General features: G+C 35.1%; 1 protein-coding gene across 1 annotated transcript in view; it reads right to left on the bottom strand.

Moving 5' to 3' along the window:
* Window positions 1-4,009: 4,009 nt before the first annotated feature.
* The window catches only part of MTMR6 (myotubularin related protein 6), a 53,287-nt gene continuing 39,944 nt past the window's right edge, over window positions 4,010-17,352 (bottom strand). The window contains exons 9-14 of the mRNA XM_027835247.1: window positions 17,217-17,342; window positions 12,103-12,152; window positions 11,404-11,604; window positions 9,861-9,992; window positions 9,651-9,777; window positions 4,010-6,518 (exon numbers count right to left, since the gene is read on the bottom strand). Of these exons, the coding sequence (XP_027691048.1) occupies window positions 6,255-6,518; window positions 9,651-9,777; window positions 9,861-9,992; window positions 11,404-11,604; window positions 12,103-12,152; window positions 17,217-17,342 (900 nt within the window). The 3' untranslated portion in view covers window positions 4,010-6,254. The remainder of the gene's footprint in view (window positions 6,519-9,650; window positions 9,778-9,860; window positions 9,993-11,403; window positions 11,605-12,102; window positions 12,153-17,216; window positions 17,343-17,352) is intronic.

Genomic DNA, 17,352 nt, shown 5'->3' with positions numbered 1-17,352 from the left:
TCTGTTCCTATCATTCTTCTGCACAAGAAGCTTCAATGGCTCACTATTGCCCTCTAGGATAAAACAGATGTTCCTTTGTTCGGCACTTAAAGCCTTTCACAGGTTAGATTCAGCCTACCTTTCCAAACTTACTTCACATCACTTCCCTTCACATGCTGTGTTTCAGTCAAATCAGTCTACTTGCTGATACCTCAAACTGACATTCCAACCTATCTCCTTACCCTTCTTAACTTTCCCTTATTTTTGGAATGCATACTTTGGAATTCCTAGTTTCAAGACCGAGCTTGTGTGCCTGTCACCCTCTATGGACAGCCTTTCCTGTTACCTGTAATTATTAGTACTCTCTCCTTCTTCAAATTATATTGTATTTATTTTTTTAAATTATGTCCCACTGCCAAGTAAAATGAAAGCTCCTTAGGGACAGGGATTTCCCCCCCACAACTATCTGTATCGCCAGCACCTAGCATAGTGCTTTGAACATAGAAAGCAAGTTGAATTCAAAGATCTACTAAGTAATCATGTGAAGTGAGGTATCTCTGCTCCCAATGATCATAAAGTTCTCCAAATATTACTTGTCAACATTTTAATCATGGCATAAAGTCCTAGCACACTATAATGCTTCCTCAGTGAAAGACAACAACGCAAAAAGGGCTAACTAGCCACGTTAAAAAAAATTAAATGGATGAAAAACATATATTCAAACAAATACATTGTTAGAAAGGTAGCTAGCTGGCCAAAGTAGTTTCAGTCTATCTTCGTATGTGTACGTACACACACCCACATATAATATATAATGAAAGTAGATGCAGGCTGTCCATGAGAAGGCAGAGGAGCTGTAATCATCTGGATGGAGTACCCATCCCAGTGAAATTGTAGATTCAATGAAAGATATGGTAATCCAATTTCAAGATGAAACAATGTGACTACAAATGAGATTCTAATGAACATGCCCCATAAAGATGATTGTATTTGAACAGATGGAGAAATAGGGGAATCAAATGAATGTGAACAAATTGAAAACGGCTTAGTGTAGTCTGGTCCAGAGATGTGTCTGAAACAAGATATATTTGAAGACCAGAAAACCTACATGGGGGCCCACATGCTAATCTGAAAGCAAGGAGCTCAGGTAGATTATAGGACGGCAGAGAACAAGACTGATCAAACGTAGTATGATCCTCTTTTGAGTAATCTTGTATGAAAGCCAAAGCCCTGGCTTTGATAGACTGATCCAGAAATCTCTAACTACTTGGGAATTTAATTTATAGACACAGAAGTTGTAGACAGGATATACTTACATAAACAGAGACTTGGTGAGAAAGTACTTACACTTTGGTTTACAATCTAGGGGTCTGAGAAACAGTGTCAAAGTGAGATTAAAAATTTGGAAGCGCTAAGATAAACCCGATTTTTTTCCACAAATTCTCCTAATAGATGCCTCCTTGTCATCCTGAAGAAATCTTATAAGGGAACATAAAGGTATGGACAATGGAGGGGGGGAATACTATGTAAAAGCATATTGATACAAAAGCTGTTAACTTTGTCCATAACATATAACAGCACTGAATGAAACAGAATCATTCAAGATAACTATTCCTACTTATTTTTAAATGTCTATTTGAATATAAATTACAAACCAGTTCCATATATAATGCATAGCCCCGATTTATCAATCATTGTAACAATCATTCAGTCACCTCGGGCAGGTTTAGAAATATGCCGCTGAACAGAGAAGCACTACTTGGTAGATAATAATCTCCCTAAACTTCAGCAATTTCCTTTCAGTCACCTCCCACTGAGCTTGAGGGTTTAAGAGACAATTAGGAAGGTAGGGAGAAGGGAAAACAAGAAAAACAAAGAAAACAAGAAAACAAGAAAATTCAGTGTTCTGGTACCAAACATGCCTTAATTTTATGTTGCTCTCCCCTCTTACTGCACCTTTTTCCCTTCTCAGACTCCTGGTTTCTTTTTTTCCCCTTCCCCATCATAAGATTCTTAATAGCAGATATATACCAAATATCTATTTTCCGTCCTCCTTTAGCCTCTATTTTAAGTCTATCCTCCTAAAGAACTGCCCTAAACATCACAGATTATGATTCTCCACAATAAACCAATTACTATAAAATCCCCAGGTTCCAAGCTTTGAGCTGCCCACATATACGGGGCAATTTTTAAACTAAGATATGATGCAAAAGGGATATAAAAATTGTAACAGTATGAACCCCTTGTTCAGGAAAGGAACTGGCCAACTGTTTGAACTGGGAAATTTAGTGATATCATCTCCACAGCTAAGACGTTAGCAACCTATATTACTTCAAATATGGCTATACTTTATATTACCATTTTTATTACAGAATACTTCCACAGCTATTATTTTATTCTCATACCCCACTTGCAAAATTATCTCCTGTTGGGGAAACTGAGGTACAAGAGGTTAACTTGCTTGTCTTAGTGATTTAGTGGTATTATCCAAGACTCAAGTTCCTTTCATTCTTTCTACTAACAAGTAAATCCTGTCTCTTCATAATACATCTGATCTTGCTGGTTTAGGTACAAACGTATAAAGGTAGAATTAAATAATTTCTTAAAAGTTGTTTCCAATGGGGCAGCTAGGTGGTGCAGTGGATAGAGCACCAGACCTGAAGTCAGGAGGACCTGAGTTCAAATCTGACCTCAGACACATAGCACTTAACACTAGCTGTTTGACCCTGGGCAAGTTACTTAACTCTTAATTGCCTAAAAATTAAAAAAAAAAAAGATGCTTACAGCTACATATTATAGTCTTCAGAGTGTCATCACAAATTTTGTAAGCATACCTGTAACTGGAAATGAAGTAGGCTTGTCATGCAGCTAGAGTGAAAGATGTCAGATGGGTTACAATGGTATCCACAAATGTTTATGGAAAAAATGGGTAAGAATCACATAGGATGGAGGGCAAGAAGAGAGGTAATCAGTACCAGCAGGGGAGCACTAATGTCACCAACATCATAGGCATACCAGAATACATAAAGTAGTTGACCAAAGGATAACTATTTACTTTCTTTGATATATTTCTGAACGTGATCACAATGATTCTGTACAAGTGTAGAGGCCTGGTTGGGGATTTCTGGTTTTCTTTTCCAAAGAAAAGGCAAATCTGAAAACAGTGAGTGCCCTTTCACAAGTATGCAGTTGGCATTTTGAATTACAGGTCGCCATCTTCCTCGAGGTAGATCACTAGCAATGTAATTTTTTATATGCCCAGATTCCCTGTTCTATTTTATTTCACTAATCATGGCATATTAAAGCCAGCTATCTTACAAAACTGCAGGATCAATTAAATGGCTAACAACAGAATGAGTAACAGAAAACCTGAGTCTGGATGACATTACCATTGATAAGAACCTGCCCTACTTTATGCTACATGTATCTTATTTAACTGGTAGGCTAAGAGGAAGTCTTTTAGTTATCTGAAAGATTAGGTTACAAATCAATTTCATGGTCTATTTCAGAACCTGTCAACTAAGAATGAACTCTCCCTGTCCCCGTGTCACTTTCTAAGCTACTGATATCTTTCCCCTATTTTGCATCCCCTACCAAGATACCCCTCTTCAAATCTCCATAGACAAAGATGACAGATATTTTTCTCTACAGTTGTTTTCCTTTGCATACATACTATCAGATCTTACACTGGATGAGAATAACTGCATTCCTGGTTTCATGCAAACTTTATCTTCCCAAACTGAAAAGGATAAAGAATATAATGAAATTCTGTTTGCAGCATCAAAAAGTGACATGGTTATCATGAAAACAATCCGATAGTCTTTACGAATTTTATCAGCTGCAAATTACTTTCCTTCTTTACCCAATTTTTCTCTCCAATAAAGAATAATCTGCATGCCTACTTAGGATATTTTTAAATGATTTTTTTGTTAACAAGTACATACTAATAAATGAAAAAATTAATAGTGCTAAAATCCATGTACACCATTATAATCAATAAAGGTGAAGAGAATTTGAACAGAGAACCAGCTCTTCCTGATTCTTTAATTGGCTCTTTTGTTTCTTACGTTAACATAACATGGGGAAAAGGGAATGGCGCTGACTGGCACTTTTATTAAAAAAGAAAAGATTTCAAAATAGAACCTATACATTTAATTAACTCTACATAATATATATGAAATAATATACATGTTATGATTTCCATACATATGGAATGTAAAGATAACTTTACAAGACATATACACAACCTCATTTTTACCAACATGTACTTTGTAGGACACTGTGAATGCTAAGTGATTTTTTGTGTATATACTGTTTAAAGATTAAAATAATAAGCCAGTAAAATGAATACAAGAAATTTGCCATTGAAGATTTCAATACCCAAACCAGCAAGTAACAAGGCACCAAAGTTTCCCTTTGTTAATGGATACAAAAATGACTATGCTCCCTGTCCTAATGCATAGAGTTGGAAGGGAGAGGAGACTGACTGCTAACAGACAAACTGAACGTGCAGTATTTTTTGCTAGTGTTTATAAAGCAGTACTCTTCTTATTATGTAATGTGCTCTGGAAAGACATTTAGGGATTACATAATAAACTCTCCTATAAAATAAGGCTTTTTTTCCTTCTGAAAAACTTAGATGTTTCTGAAAGGTCAAAACTCAGACAGATTCAGGAGTAGGAGAATGCATGAGGTTTCCTATACAGCTTTTCTAACACCCCTCAATCTTAAATTGTGCCACTCATGTTACTCTGAAGTTGAGCATCTTAATGAGTTAAGATTGGCAATTATATGTGATCTTGCTTTCTTGGAGGGGTGAAATAAATCTGTAATAGTGGACAGATAACTCAAACTATTTTTTCCACATCATGACAAGGTACATACTATAAGAACCATAACCAGATCCTAATTTTTGTGCTTATACCTCCACCATTTGTTAGTAGTAAAGTTTTGAAAACTGCTTTTCCCTTCTACTTGGGAAACATACAGTGATGATATGAAGCATGTAAAGGCTAGGAATAGGGGAGAATAAAGGAGAATTTTGTTTTAGCTATAAATGAGCTCTTACAAAACTTACCAAACAAACCTTTCAAAATCTGTTGTTATTAAAGTCTTTTCCTACTGTTCTCCCTCTCCTCATTAAAAAGAGAAGGAAAAATATTCTATACACAAGTGAATTACTTTTTGAAAATCATGTTTTTAAGCAAAAACCTAAGCTGCCTGTACCTCTTGTTTTGTTGTTAAAAGTTTTTGTTTTAACTTGAAGCTTAGACAAAGTAAGAACAGCAGAACATTGAGGGATAAGGCCTTTCTTCAATGAAATTCTATAATGTGCTTTTCATTATTTCTTTAAAGAAGAAAAAGTATTATAGGGCATTGTTTTTATTGTTTTGCTGTTTATACCTAACACATTGTTACCAAAGGAAGAAAATTCACCACAGCAAGCTGATAATTCATGAAATGCAATAATTGATATATACAAGCCACAGGCTTAAATATCCTGGCACATGCACGTGAAACCAGTAATCTATATTATAACATGTAAATGTTCTAAAGTGGTAATACATAAAATAAGAGAAATGGAAGAATCTTTAAATTTTACTAATTTTAGATTTAACACATTTGTAATTCTTAAACTGCTTAGACCATGAGACTCTTAGAATATTCTATATTCACATGAAACTTCTTAAGAACAAAACAATGCTCCCATTGCCCCCCACTCCCCCAAAATAGTATATGTTTTAGCTATAAAAATTAAAGGAGAAGCCAAAGTTAAAAACTTGTATTAAGGCCCTGTTCAGAATATTTAACATGGCACTTCAGCATTAAACATTAATATTTGACAAATTCTGTAGGAATCTATTTTTATGGACAAGTACATGTGTTACTTCAGTTGTAGAGTAAATAAAAGATCATTTTTTTGATTTTTTTCCCCAGTTAAAATTAAGGTTCTTCATGTTCATAGGAATATAGGATCATCTAGCTATAATGAACATGTACATCATAAACTAACATCAATTTTCAAGGCTACAGTGCAAATTGCATTTTTATTAATATCTCCCAAATACTACTCATTTCTTTTTATCACAAATGTCATCCTTTCCTAAAAATGAAATCAGACTGACTCCCCTCAAGAGAGCTATTTGCATGCTGTTCTACTCTAAAACCTAACATTAGATAAATTAGCTTTTGGTCATGCAGCACAGACCTTCCTTACAATAATCCATCTCTTGTATTTCAGTCTGTCCAAAAAGAAATACATTTCACTGTGATAATTAACAGGTCATCCTTGCTACTCCATATTCCAAATTGACAACTGCAGGTTCAGTTTTGGAAAACTCTTCTGCATATTCACTATAGCGATTGTCTGCTGTGTTGCTGCCCTCTATAGTTCGAATAGCATCATTCACAGGTAACAGGGTCTGCTCCTTCTTAAAACACAGGGAAGGTTTGAGGGCTGGACAGTCAGGATGGATAGAGCGCAAAGATTCCTTGGTGAGAACCGTATCACTTTGCCTGTTTTTCTGGTGTTTGATTTTCTAAAATAAATCCAAATTTGAAAAATTACTGTTACCAAGAGCCTTTTAAGTTTATGTATTTATTATTAAATTTAAAACCTTTATTAACCTTAATAAAAATACATTTAAATAAATAAGAAGTGGTTATAAATATCAGTTGTTTAAACACATTTTCATTAAGTTACAGTTTTAAAGTTTTTTTTTTAAATCAATTTAGCTGGACAGGACACGAAGGAAATCAATTTTACCCTCACATATGATGCAGATACACATCAATTACCCTGAAAAGTATGCCTCTCTTCCTATGCGTTGTAGATTCTTATATTTCTCATACCTGATTTTTTTGGGGAAAAAATTTACAACACAGAAATTAAGATATTTATTACATAATAAAATATTCTCTATGAAATTTTTCCTGATTTTTCCAACTGCTACTGCCCTTAACTACTTAGTCTCTTTATATGTATATAAATACATATGTATATTTATTATATATATTCTTGTTTCCTTGTTAGAAAACAAGCTTCTTAACAGTAGAAGACTGTTTCATTCTCATAGTTGTATCCTCAGCAGCCAGCAGTGTCTGACAAATAGTAAGTGCTTAATTAATAAACACCTGTTCATTGATTGATATTTCTTATGTAAAAAACAATAAAAGAAAATACAAAAGTTGGTTGTGGTCTAATTTCAGTCAACTTAGTTATGAACTACAACATAAAAGGTAATTTCTAACACTTGTTCCAACAAATATCTGATGGTGCAAAATATAGAATATTCATCCCAAATCCACAACTCTTATGTGATTTAACTCGATAAACACGTACTAAGTGCCAGACACTAGGAATACAAAGACAAAAACAAAACAGTCCTGCCCCTCAAAGAGCTTATGTTCTACTAGGGTGACACAACATATACACTGAGTAAGTCCATACAATATAGTTTAAGAGCAAGAGAATAAGGATTAGAAAAAAGCCTAAGGTAGGAGCTAACACCCAAGCGTACTTTGAAGGAAGTTGGACATGTTACAAAACAGACGTGAGAATCTTCATAAATATGCCTATCTAAATTATCCTTAATGTATATAAAGATACAATTTATGATCTTCCCTACTAGTGTTTGCTATGTTCATATGATGGATTTAAAAGTCTTCAAGCTTGAGGCCAGGGGCAGCTAGGTGGTGCAGTGGATAGAGCACCAGCCCTGGAGTCAGGAGGACCTGAGTTCAAATACAGTGTCCAACCAGTCACTTGACACTTACTACCTGTGTGACTCTGGGCAAGTGACTTAACCAAAATTGCCTTGGCCTGCCCTGCCCCCCTCCAAAAAAAAAACAAAAACCAAAAACCAAACTGGAGGCCAACAAATTCGACTGATTCCTGACAAAATTCTGACAGCAAATCATTTTACAAAGCATATACTATTCTTGTAGCAAACATGGAGAGGGACGGGCTAGATGATAATATAATTAGATAAATTTAGACTTGGTTTACTGTCTGATTTTAAAGAATAGCCATTAATGGTTCAGTGTCACTTTGGCAGGAAATCTCTAGTTGAGTCGACAAGGGATCAGAACTCAACATGTGTTGTACAACATTTTTATCTACAACTTAAAGAGATGACACACTCATCAAATTTTCAGACAATATAAAGCTGTGAGGGAGAGTTAACACATTCTATGAGAGAGTCAGGATCCAAACAGATCATGACAGACTAGAGCACTGGGTTGAATCCAATAAGATTAAATTCAATAGGAAGAGATATAACTTCTTATTCTTGGGTTAAAAAAAAAAATCACCTTCACAAGTCCCAGGATGGGCAAGATTAGACAATAGTCTGTCTGAAAGAGATCCTAGGATTTTAATGGACACCAAGTCCAATGATTCAACAGTGATATGTGGCAGCAACAAAAAAAAAAAAGTTAATATGCTTCAGGGCTGCATTAAGAAAAGTCTAGTTTCCAGAAATAAGGAAGTGATAGTCCCTCTGAACTCTGCCATGATATACCAAACTGGGACTATAGTCAGTGCTAGGTGACACAGCTTAAGAAGGAAATTGATAAATTGGAGAATGTTCAGAGGAGAGAAATCAGAATGGTAGAGAGCCTAGAATCTGTGTCATATAGAAAAAGCTGAAGGAACTGGGGATGTTTAGCCTAAAGAAAACTGATAGGGGACATATTAGTTACTTCCAAGTATCTGCTGTCATGTGAATGAGGGATTGGATTTTTTTATTTGGCACCACAAAGCAAAACAAGGAAAAATGGATGGACGCTGCTAGGAGGCAAATTTTGGCCTGTTGTCATGAAAAAGTTCCTGAAATACTTGGAACCAGTCAAAGACGGGATGAACTGCCTTTGGAGATAGTGGGTTCCTCTTCATTAGAGGTCTTTAAATAGAGCCAATATGAGTGGATGATTTTTTTAAGATATACATACATACATACATACATACATACATATATACACACACACACATACACACACACATATATAGTATGTGTGTATGTATACACATATATATATACACACACACACATATATATGTGTGTGTATATATATATATTCAGAGAGACTGGAATAGTTGGCCAGTGGGATCCCTTCCAATTAAAATTTTATAATTCTTTGAACTTTCCTTAGAGTGGAAAGAAGGAAGAGTAAAAAATATTCCTCAGAAGATAAATAGTGCTTTTCAATGGCTTGAATTCCTCCCTAGACTCACCCTCTGTAATACTGACATTTTCCCTTTTGCTATCTTTTGACACCCTCACCCTGAGAGTCATTAACTCCCACTGTGGCATCACCCTCTGGGAAAAAAATTTTAAGATTGGTATACAGACTAATCTATGTGAGATGGTCTCCTAGGGATACTGTCTGGGAAAAGTACTCCTTGGTGAGTGGTAGGTCAACCAAATTTTCTCCAAAAGTCCTATTTATTTTTTTTCTGATTTTAACAATCTACTTTCTCCTTTTGGATTACAGAAGGCACAAAAGATGAAATAATTATATAAATGATACAAACTACTTTCTTTAAAGAAAAGAAATGGAGGTTGGTTTGTGGTAATGTTACTGACTCAAAAGACTTTCTGCAATGATTGATTACAAGAATAAAGAACTGAACTTAATAGTTCTAACAGTGTGTATTTCTGAATACTCACAGATTCTAGTTCTTTAATTTCTTTTTCCAGTTGTTTATTTTGATCATTCATGTTCATAATCAGCTTAAGTACAGACTGCCTAGGATGCATTGTTCGATCAAACTGATGGTACATATTTCTCCAAAACCTCAAAGGAAAGAAAACACAACTATTTTAATGAATCGTCTTCATAGAAAAAGAATATGTAGATGCTTAGGCATGTGTACTTACTTAAAGTTGAAAGGCACTGTATTAGGTTCCAGTACTGGAAATTTCTGAGAATTGGGACTGTAGAAAGGATTTAAGTACTTTTCTTGATCATCCAAAAGAAAGGGCCACAAGGAGTAAGTCTTCTCTTTCAACCTTAATATAATCACAGAATGAAAAAGTTCTCAAATGTAGATAAAAAACACACCATTCAAATTCTCATTTTGGTTCAACATTGTGATTTATGCCTTTTACTCTTCTTCTATGCTCATTATATGTACAAAGCAAACCCTATATGTATATGACTTAAGTGCACTGAATAAAAATGAGAACACTCTTAAGCCCTGGCTAGGACAGAGATTTAACTAACTCAGCAGATGACAAATACTGGAGTTCTGTCTGATTCTATCCTCTGGATCTCTATTATCCAATCTGTCATCAAGTAATATAAATTACCTCTTTAAAATAGTTCAATTTCTATTTAAATATTTAACTTTTGCCTTAATCTCCATTCCCACTGCCACAAACTTAAGTATAAACGTTTGTCATTTCACACCAAGATTTACTGCAGGATATTCCTGGCTAGCTTATTGGAAACTCTCTTCTCTCCTTTCTTCCAATCATTCAATTAACAATGACACAACACTTTTTATATGTGGAGCACTGTGCTGAGTGTAAAGGGGGAGATGCTAGCATACTGCTGCCAGACTAACCTTCTTCAAACTCTTTCATCACGGTACTTCCCAACTCAAAAACTTCTAATCATTCCCCACAGCTTACATGGAGGTAAAAATGTTTCCGTATGATTTTCAAAGTCCTCCATGGGACCTCTTTGTGTAACTCTCAGGTTCTACCAACTTCATTAGTTAATTTACTATACCTAAAAAACTGTTTAAGAACAGAGGATTTATACTGGAGAAGAAACAAGTTTCCACAAGGTGGCACATTAGGGTAGAGGAGTGAGAAAGAACTCCTCTAAGTGAAGAGGAGTAAAAAAAGTGAGTTAAAAAGACAAGTTTCTAGTTCAAACTCTGCCAATAAATAGGAGTATAAGGGTTTCTGTGCTTGTTTTCAAGTGAAAAATGTAGGAATCAAACTGTATAAACTGACAGATCTAAAATTACATATTTCTACACAGAGTGACCCTAAACCAATCTGTGACTATTATAATGGCTAAACATTTTCAAACATTTCTAATTTTATTTTTTTTTCCACAAAATTATTTATTTGTAATTATGAGAAATGTGCTTATTTCCTTATACTTTAAAATAACCAATAGTTCAATGTTTCATCAAATTTCTTTTTTCCCCAATCTAGTCTAGGGACTTCATCAATGTAGAGAACTTCCAGCAGGAAAACCCTATTGACTCATGAAGATCAGTGACTTGTTTATAAAGAAGATGCCTCAGGGAGTTGAGAAGTTAAGTAACTTGCCCTTGGTCCCACAGAGAAAGAACTTGAAACCAGATCTTCACAAATCCAAATCTAGGGCTCTTTTCACTACCTCACATAGTGCTCAGCTTGTTAGAATTTTTTTAAAAAATCCATTTAAAATACATAATCTTACTTGAGATCTTCTCTTTCTTTTTGACAATTCCCAAGGAAGTTTCCAAACTGGCATGAATGGACATGCTCATGGATCTGAAGAAGAAATGCTTCATTGTATTCAAAAGCTTGTGGAAATTGTTCTGTCAAATGCCACACACATTCCAAAAACTGAGTAAACACTGGTGAAACTTCCTTTGGGTCACCATCCAAATGGCCACACCTATATATGTCCCCAAAAGCGAAAAGTTTTTAAAATGTATGTGAAAGAAATTAATCAATTAAGTATTGTATAAACTACATACATGAAAAAAGTCCAAACATTTTTTGTTTTGTTGACATATGAGAACTGGAATTAATTAACTTGTAATAAGGTATATACATTTAATAGCCAGCCTTACAAATACATTTCAACAATAACAGATCAAACTGTCTGCTGCATTCAAATACTGAACACTAAAATTTGTGTTGAATAACTGAATTACTTTTATTTACATATCATTCAACTAGCCATTAAAAGAAATACATCTAGATACCTGACAGCAATTTATTCTGGTAGGAAAAATATTAGCTTTCATGTAAATAATAATATAATTTATAATAGCACTGATATTTCAAGATATTAATGCTCTCTGCCATTAGACACAATTCAGCCCAAATAAATTGTACAAAGTTTTAAAAGGCTAAGGTTGTCAATTATACAAATTTTACTATTCTGTACCTATCTGAAAATTTATGTCCAAAGGAGATCCAGTCCTTCTCTATCAAAACCTAGAAGAAAAATAAATTACGAAATCATTTCAAAAAACTGCCTTTCAATCTACTCTGAATGATCAAAACACATTATCCTAAATATAGCATTAGACATCTTTCCTTAATAGCTATAAAAAACATCAAATTCTAGTATTTTCCTAACCATAATATTATCTTTCCCCATATTATATTTTACAGATCTTGTTAGCCTCATCTAACACACTATAAAAATATTGACAAGAAAGATAGCTGCTTCCTGTTAATCTTTAATAACACAGCACCCATCATTAACACAACAAAGACAGCTTAGAAAATACTGTTAAGAAATAATTTTAACAGCTAAACTGAAGTACAATTTAAAAATGAATCCAGATGTCACTATCGACTAACTTACTGAGGTCCTATTGTATTGATTATAGCCCTAAAAAGGCTTTACAAAATAAAAATAAGTTGCAGTCTCTGCTCAAGGTATTTTTCAGGTTAAAAAATGAACATAAAGAAACACAAATCCAAGTTTATACAAAGTTGTATTGAAGTGGGTTTTTATAACTATTATGAATAAGTGATTTTTATCAGAGGATTCACAGAGTAGGTGGGTTTAAAATAGTTTTAAAGAATATAAGGAATGAGGATTGTAAGAGAACAACCAACTTCCCTTGACGAATTCAAGTCACTTGGCCCAGGTATACTACATCCTCTGGTTCTGAAAAAATTGGCCATTGTGATTGATGAACTGTTAGTGATATCTAGAAAACTATGAAAAATGGGAGCAATACCATAAGACTGGAAAAATGCACATATTGTCCCAATTTTCAAAAAAGGTAAGAGAATAGAACCTGTATATTATAAACCAGTGAGCATGACTTTTGATTTCCTGAGAGAAATGATTATTAATAACCAATATTTGGGGAGATTCAGAGCTCTCCCACCCTTCTTCCAAAGTCCTGTTCAAAGCTGAGTTTTCTTGAAGGACTTTACTGATAATGAGATTGCATTGACTCTGATCTTGGTCAGACCCCACCCAACCTCCCAAGGAATTTAATTTAGGGTGGGGGAAGCCCATTCTACTCAAGCTTGAGTGAACATAGATCCTTTTGTCTAGATAGCCCAAGGCTGCTGGAGATCTGAGAAGAGATAATTTCTCTAAGGGTCACTTTCAGCCCCTCATTGAACACCTAACGATATATAAACTGTGAGCCCCATCGCTATGGTTGTCTTTGGTCTACGAGAGACAGCCAAATGACCATCCTTTTATTAAAAACATAATAGCCTTATTAATAAAATGATTAAATTACCCAGAAACTATGTCTAACTTTTTTGATCATCACATGGGAAAATTTTGGAACATATTATTAAAGACATGATCGGTGAACATCTAAAAAGGAAAGTGGATAATTACAAAGAACCAACATGGCTTTATCAATAATAAACTGTGCCAGACTCAACACATTTCTTTTTTGGACAGTAACACTGAATTGATAGATGAAGATAATGGTGTGGATATAGTTTACACAGATTTTAGCAAAGCTTTTGATAAAGTATACCATACTTATGGAGAAGATGGAGAGACAATGATTAGATGATAATACAATCAGATTCAGAACTGTTTGTATGGCAGGGCTCAAAGAGTAGGTGGTAATGGTTCAGTGTCAACACAGTGGGGCTTTAAGGAATACCTTAGGCATCTGGGCTTGGCCCTGGGCTGTTCACCATTTTTATCAGTGATTTGGATAAAGGTACAGATGGCATGTTCATCTAATTTGTGGATAACACAAAGTTTGGAGGGTGGAGGAGGAGACAGAGTATGACAGATGATAGAGTCAGGATCCAAAAGGATCTCAAAAGGCTAGCATTGGGCTGAATCTAATAAGATGAAATTCAATAGGCTTTTACCCTTGGGTAGAAAAAAACCAACTTCTCAAGTATAAGATGGAAGAGAAATGGTTAGAACGTAATTGTTCTGAAAAATATCTGGGAGTTTTAATGGACTGAAAACTCAATATGTTAGCAGTGTGATGTATCAGTCAAAGAAGCTAATAAGATCCTGGCTACACTAAGAGTAGCACAGCTTAAAATAACAGAGTTGATGCTCTAATTCAATTCTTCCCTCAAGAGACCACATCTGGACTTCTATGCTCAGATCTGGTCTCCACGCTTTAAGAAGGACACCAATAAACTGGGGAATACCCAGAAAGGGCAACCATGACAGTGAAGGGCCTTGAACCTATGCCATATGAGGATCAGTTGACAGAATGTGGGGTGTTTAGCCTAGATTAAAAAAAGACTTGGGGGATATGGAGATTGTCTTCAAGAATTTAAAGTGCTATGGTCAAAGGACATGAACTGCAGTTTTCAGACAAAGAAATCAAAGCTCTCTATAGTCATAGGAAAAAATACTCTAAATCATTATTGATTAGAGAAATACAAATTAAAACAACTCTGGGGTACCATATCACACCTATCAGATTGGCTAAATGACGAAAAGGAAAACCGCAAATATTGGAGGGAGTGTGAGAAAATTGGGATACTATTGCACTGTTGGTAGAGTTGGGAATTGTGAACTGATTCAACTATTCTGGTGAGTAATTTGAACTGTGTTCAAAAGGATATAAAACGGTGCATAACCTTTGACCTAGCATTACTAGGTCTGTATCCCAAAGAGATTTTTTTTAAAAAGGGAAGCAGGACAGGTGTGAGTGAAAGACCTACAAAAATATTTATAGCAGCTCCTTCTGTGGTGGAAAAGAATTGGAAATCGAGAGGATGCCCATCAACTGGGGAATGGCTGAACAAGTTATGGTATATGATTGTGCTATAAGAAATTATGAGCAGGATGCTTTCAGAAAAGCCTGGAAAGACTTACTTGATCTCATGCAAAGTGAACTGAGCAGAACCGGGAGAACATTGTACACATTAACAGCAGGATTATATGATGATCGACTGAATGACTTAGCTATTCTCAGCAATACAGTGATTGGAGATAATTTCAAAGGACTTATGATGAAAAATACAATCCACCTCCAGAGAAAGAACTGATGGAATCTGAATGCAGATTGAAGCATACCATTTTTTATTTTATTTTTTTTTTGTGTTTGTTTGTTTTTTGTCTGTGTTTTTCACATGACTAATATAGAAATGTTTTGCATGACTGCTCACGTAAAACCTATATCAAATTGCTTGCCATCTCAGGGAGGGGGAAGGGAGAAAAGGAAAGAGAGAATTTGGAACTGAAAATTTTAAAAAACAAATATTAAAAAATTTTTATATGTAACTGGAAAAAAATAAAATAATAATAAAAAAAAATAATTTAAAGTGCTGTCATGTCAAGGAAGGGTTTATGTGTTCTGTTTAGCACCTGAAAGCGGAAGCACAAGTAAATAGGTAGAAGTTGCAAAAAGATCAATTTATACTCAATGTCAGGAAAAGTTTCTCACAATTAGAACTCCTCTAAAGTGAAATAGGTTGCCTTAGGAAATGGTGAGTTTCCCTCCTTGAAGGTCTTCAAGCAGACACTGCATAATCACTTGTCAGATATGCCGTAAGTGCTTGCTCCCATTCACTGGTTGCACTAAATTAGCTGCTCAGGACTGGGCAGCTGGGTGGAGTAGTGGATAAAATGCTGGGGAGGGAGCCAGAAAAGACACTGATAATCAGGGGAGTATCTAGAAAGTTCAAATCCATTCTCAAATGCTTCCGAGCTGTTGGGACCTTGGGCAACTCACCTAATCTCTGTCTGCCTCTGTCTCCTCACCTATAAAATGGGGATAATAATAGCACCCAATTGTTTATAAAGCATTTAGCACAGTGTTCTGCACATATAGGCACTTAATTAATGCTTATTACTTTCCCTGCTGAGGTCCCCTCCAACTCTCAGATTCTATGATTCTATAATTACTTGTGCAAGACAGACTGGGAACTTTGAAAAATATTACTGTTGCAAATTGTAAGATTGAGACATTAAGAGACTTATTCAAATCACAAAGGTGGCAAGCAGCACAGCCAAGACTCAAACGCAAGTTTTCTACTCCACAACTCTCTAAATAACAGAACTTTCAGGTTAACCAGGCACAAACTCGTTACTCCAAGAAACTTTGGCTTCTGGAATTCTCAAGCACAAATGATGTTGGGAGGCTCACTCTGTATTTTTAGAGAGAAACCTTTCAATGTCACATAATAATAACAGCTCATATTTAAATAACTCAAAATTATAATCATATCTATAGAAGCACAAAATCTCAGAGATGTGAAAGACCCCAGAAGCCATCCAATCCATTTATACTTGAACAAGAATTGCCCTATGCCATACCCAACAGTTGGTCATCTAGGTTCCCAATGAACTCCTCAAGAGAGAAGGAACTCACTGCCTCCTAGGGCAACCCATTTCACTTTTGGATACTTCTAATAATTAGGAAGTTTGCCTTGAAAGTGATCCCAAATCTGCTTCTTTGCAGCTCCCACAAATTTCTCTAGTACTGCTCTCTAGGCCAACCACACAGCCCAACTTCTCTTCCACATGACAGTCCTTCAAATACTTGAATGCAGTTTTCATCTCATCCCCTTCTAAATCTTCTGTTTTTCTCCAGGATAAATATACCCAATTCCTTCAACCAATTTTCATATGGCATGATCTCACGGCCCTTAACTATCCTTACTATTGTACTGTGGATGTCTTTCAACTTGTCACTTTAAATACTAAAAGGTAGAACCCAAAATGGAACACAATACTTATGGTGTGATCTGACCAGGGCAAAGCAAAGCAGGACTATTACAATCTTATCTCACCTTCCTGACATGAAACAAAGCATAGAAGATCACTAGATAAAAAAAGTTCCCTTAATTCAGGTCAGTTGTTGTCAGGTTCAATCATTTTTATTTGTTAAAAGATGGCAATATGTTATCTTTTATAAGCAATTCTAACCTAGCCTAGTATAAAATTATTTTCAAAATATAGTACTTTTAAAAGATTCAAAAAGAATATTCCAGTACATTTTTAATTAATTTTACAAAGTCACAAAACAGCATTTTGTATAGATTATGCTAACACTGGAAAACCTTCAAACTGAATGTCAAATAAATCCTCACCATGAATCCTTTGATCGTTCTGTAATAGGAATCCAACAAGAGAGCACCAAGGGAACAAACTTGAGAGGTCCTGTCCCAACCGTCAGAGCAATGTACCAGCACACTCGCACTTTCAACCACTATTGCCTAAAAATAG

Source organism: Vombatus ursinus, unplaced genomic scaffold (assembly GCF_900497805.2).
Source record: "Vombatus ursinus unplaced genomic scaffold, bare-nosed wombat genome assembly UNPS02014813.1, whole genome shotgun sequence".
In the NCBI taxonomy this organism is placed as follows: domain Eukaryota; kingdom Metazoa; phylum Chordata; class Mammalia; order Diprotodontia; family Vombatidae; genus Vombatus; species Vombatus ursinus.
This window is presented reverse-complemented; position numbering and strand designations above follow the sequence as displayed.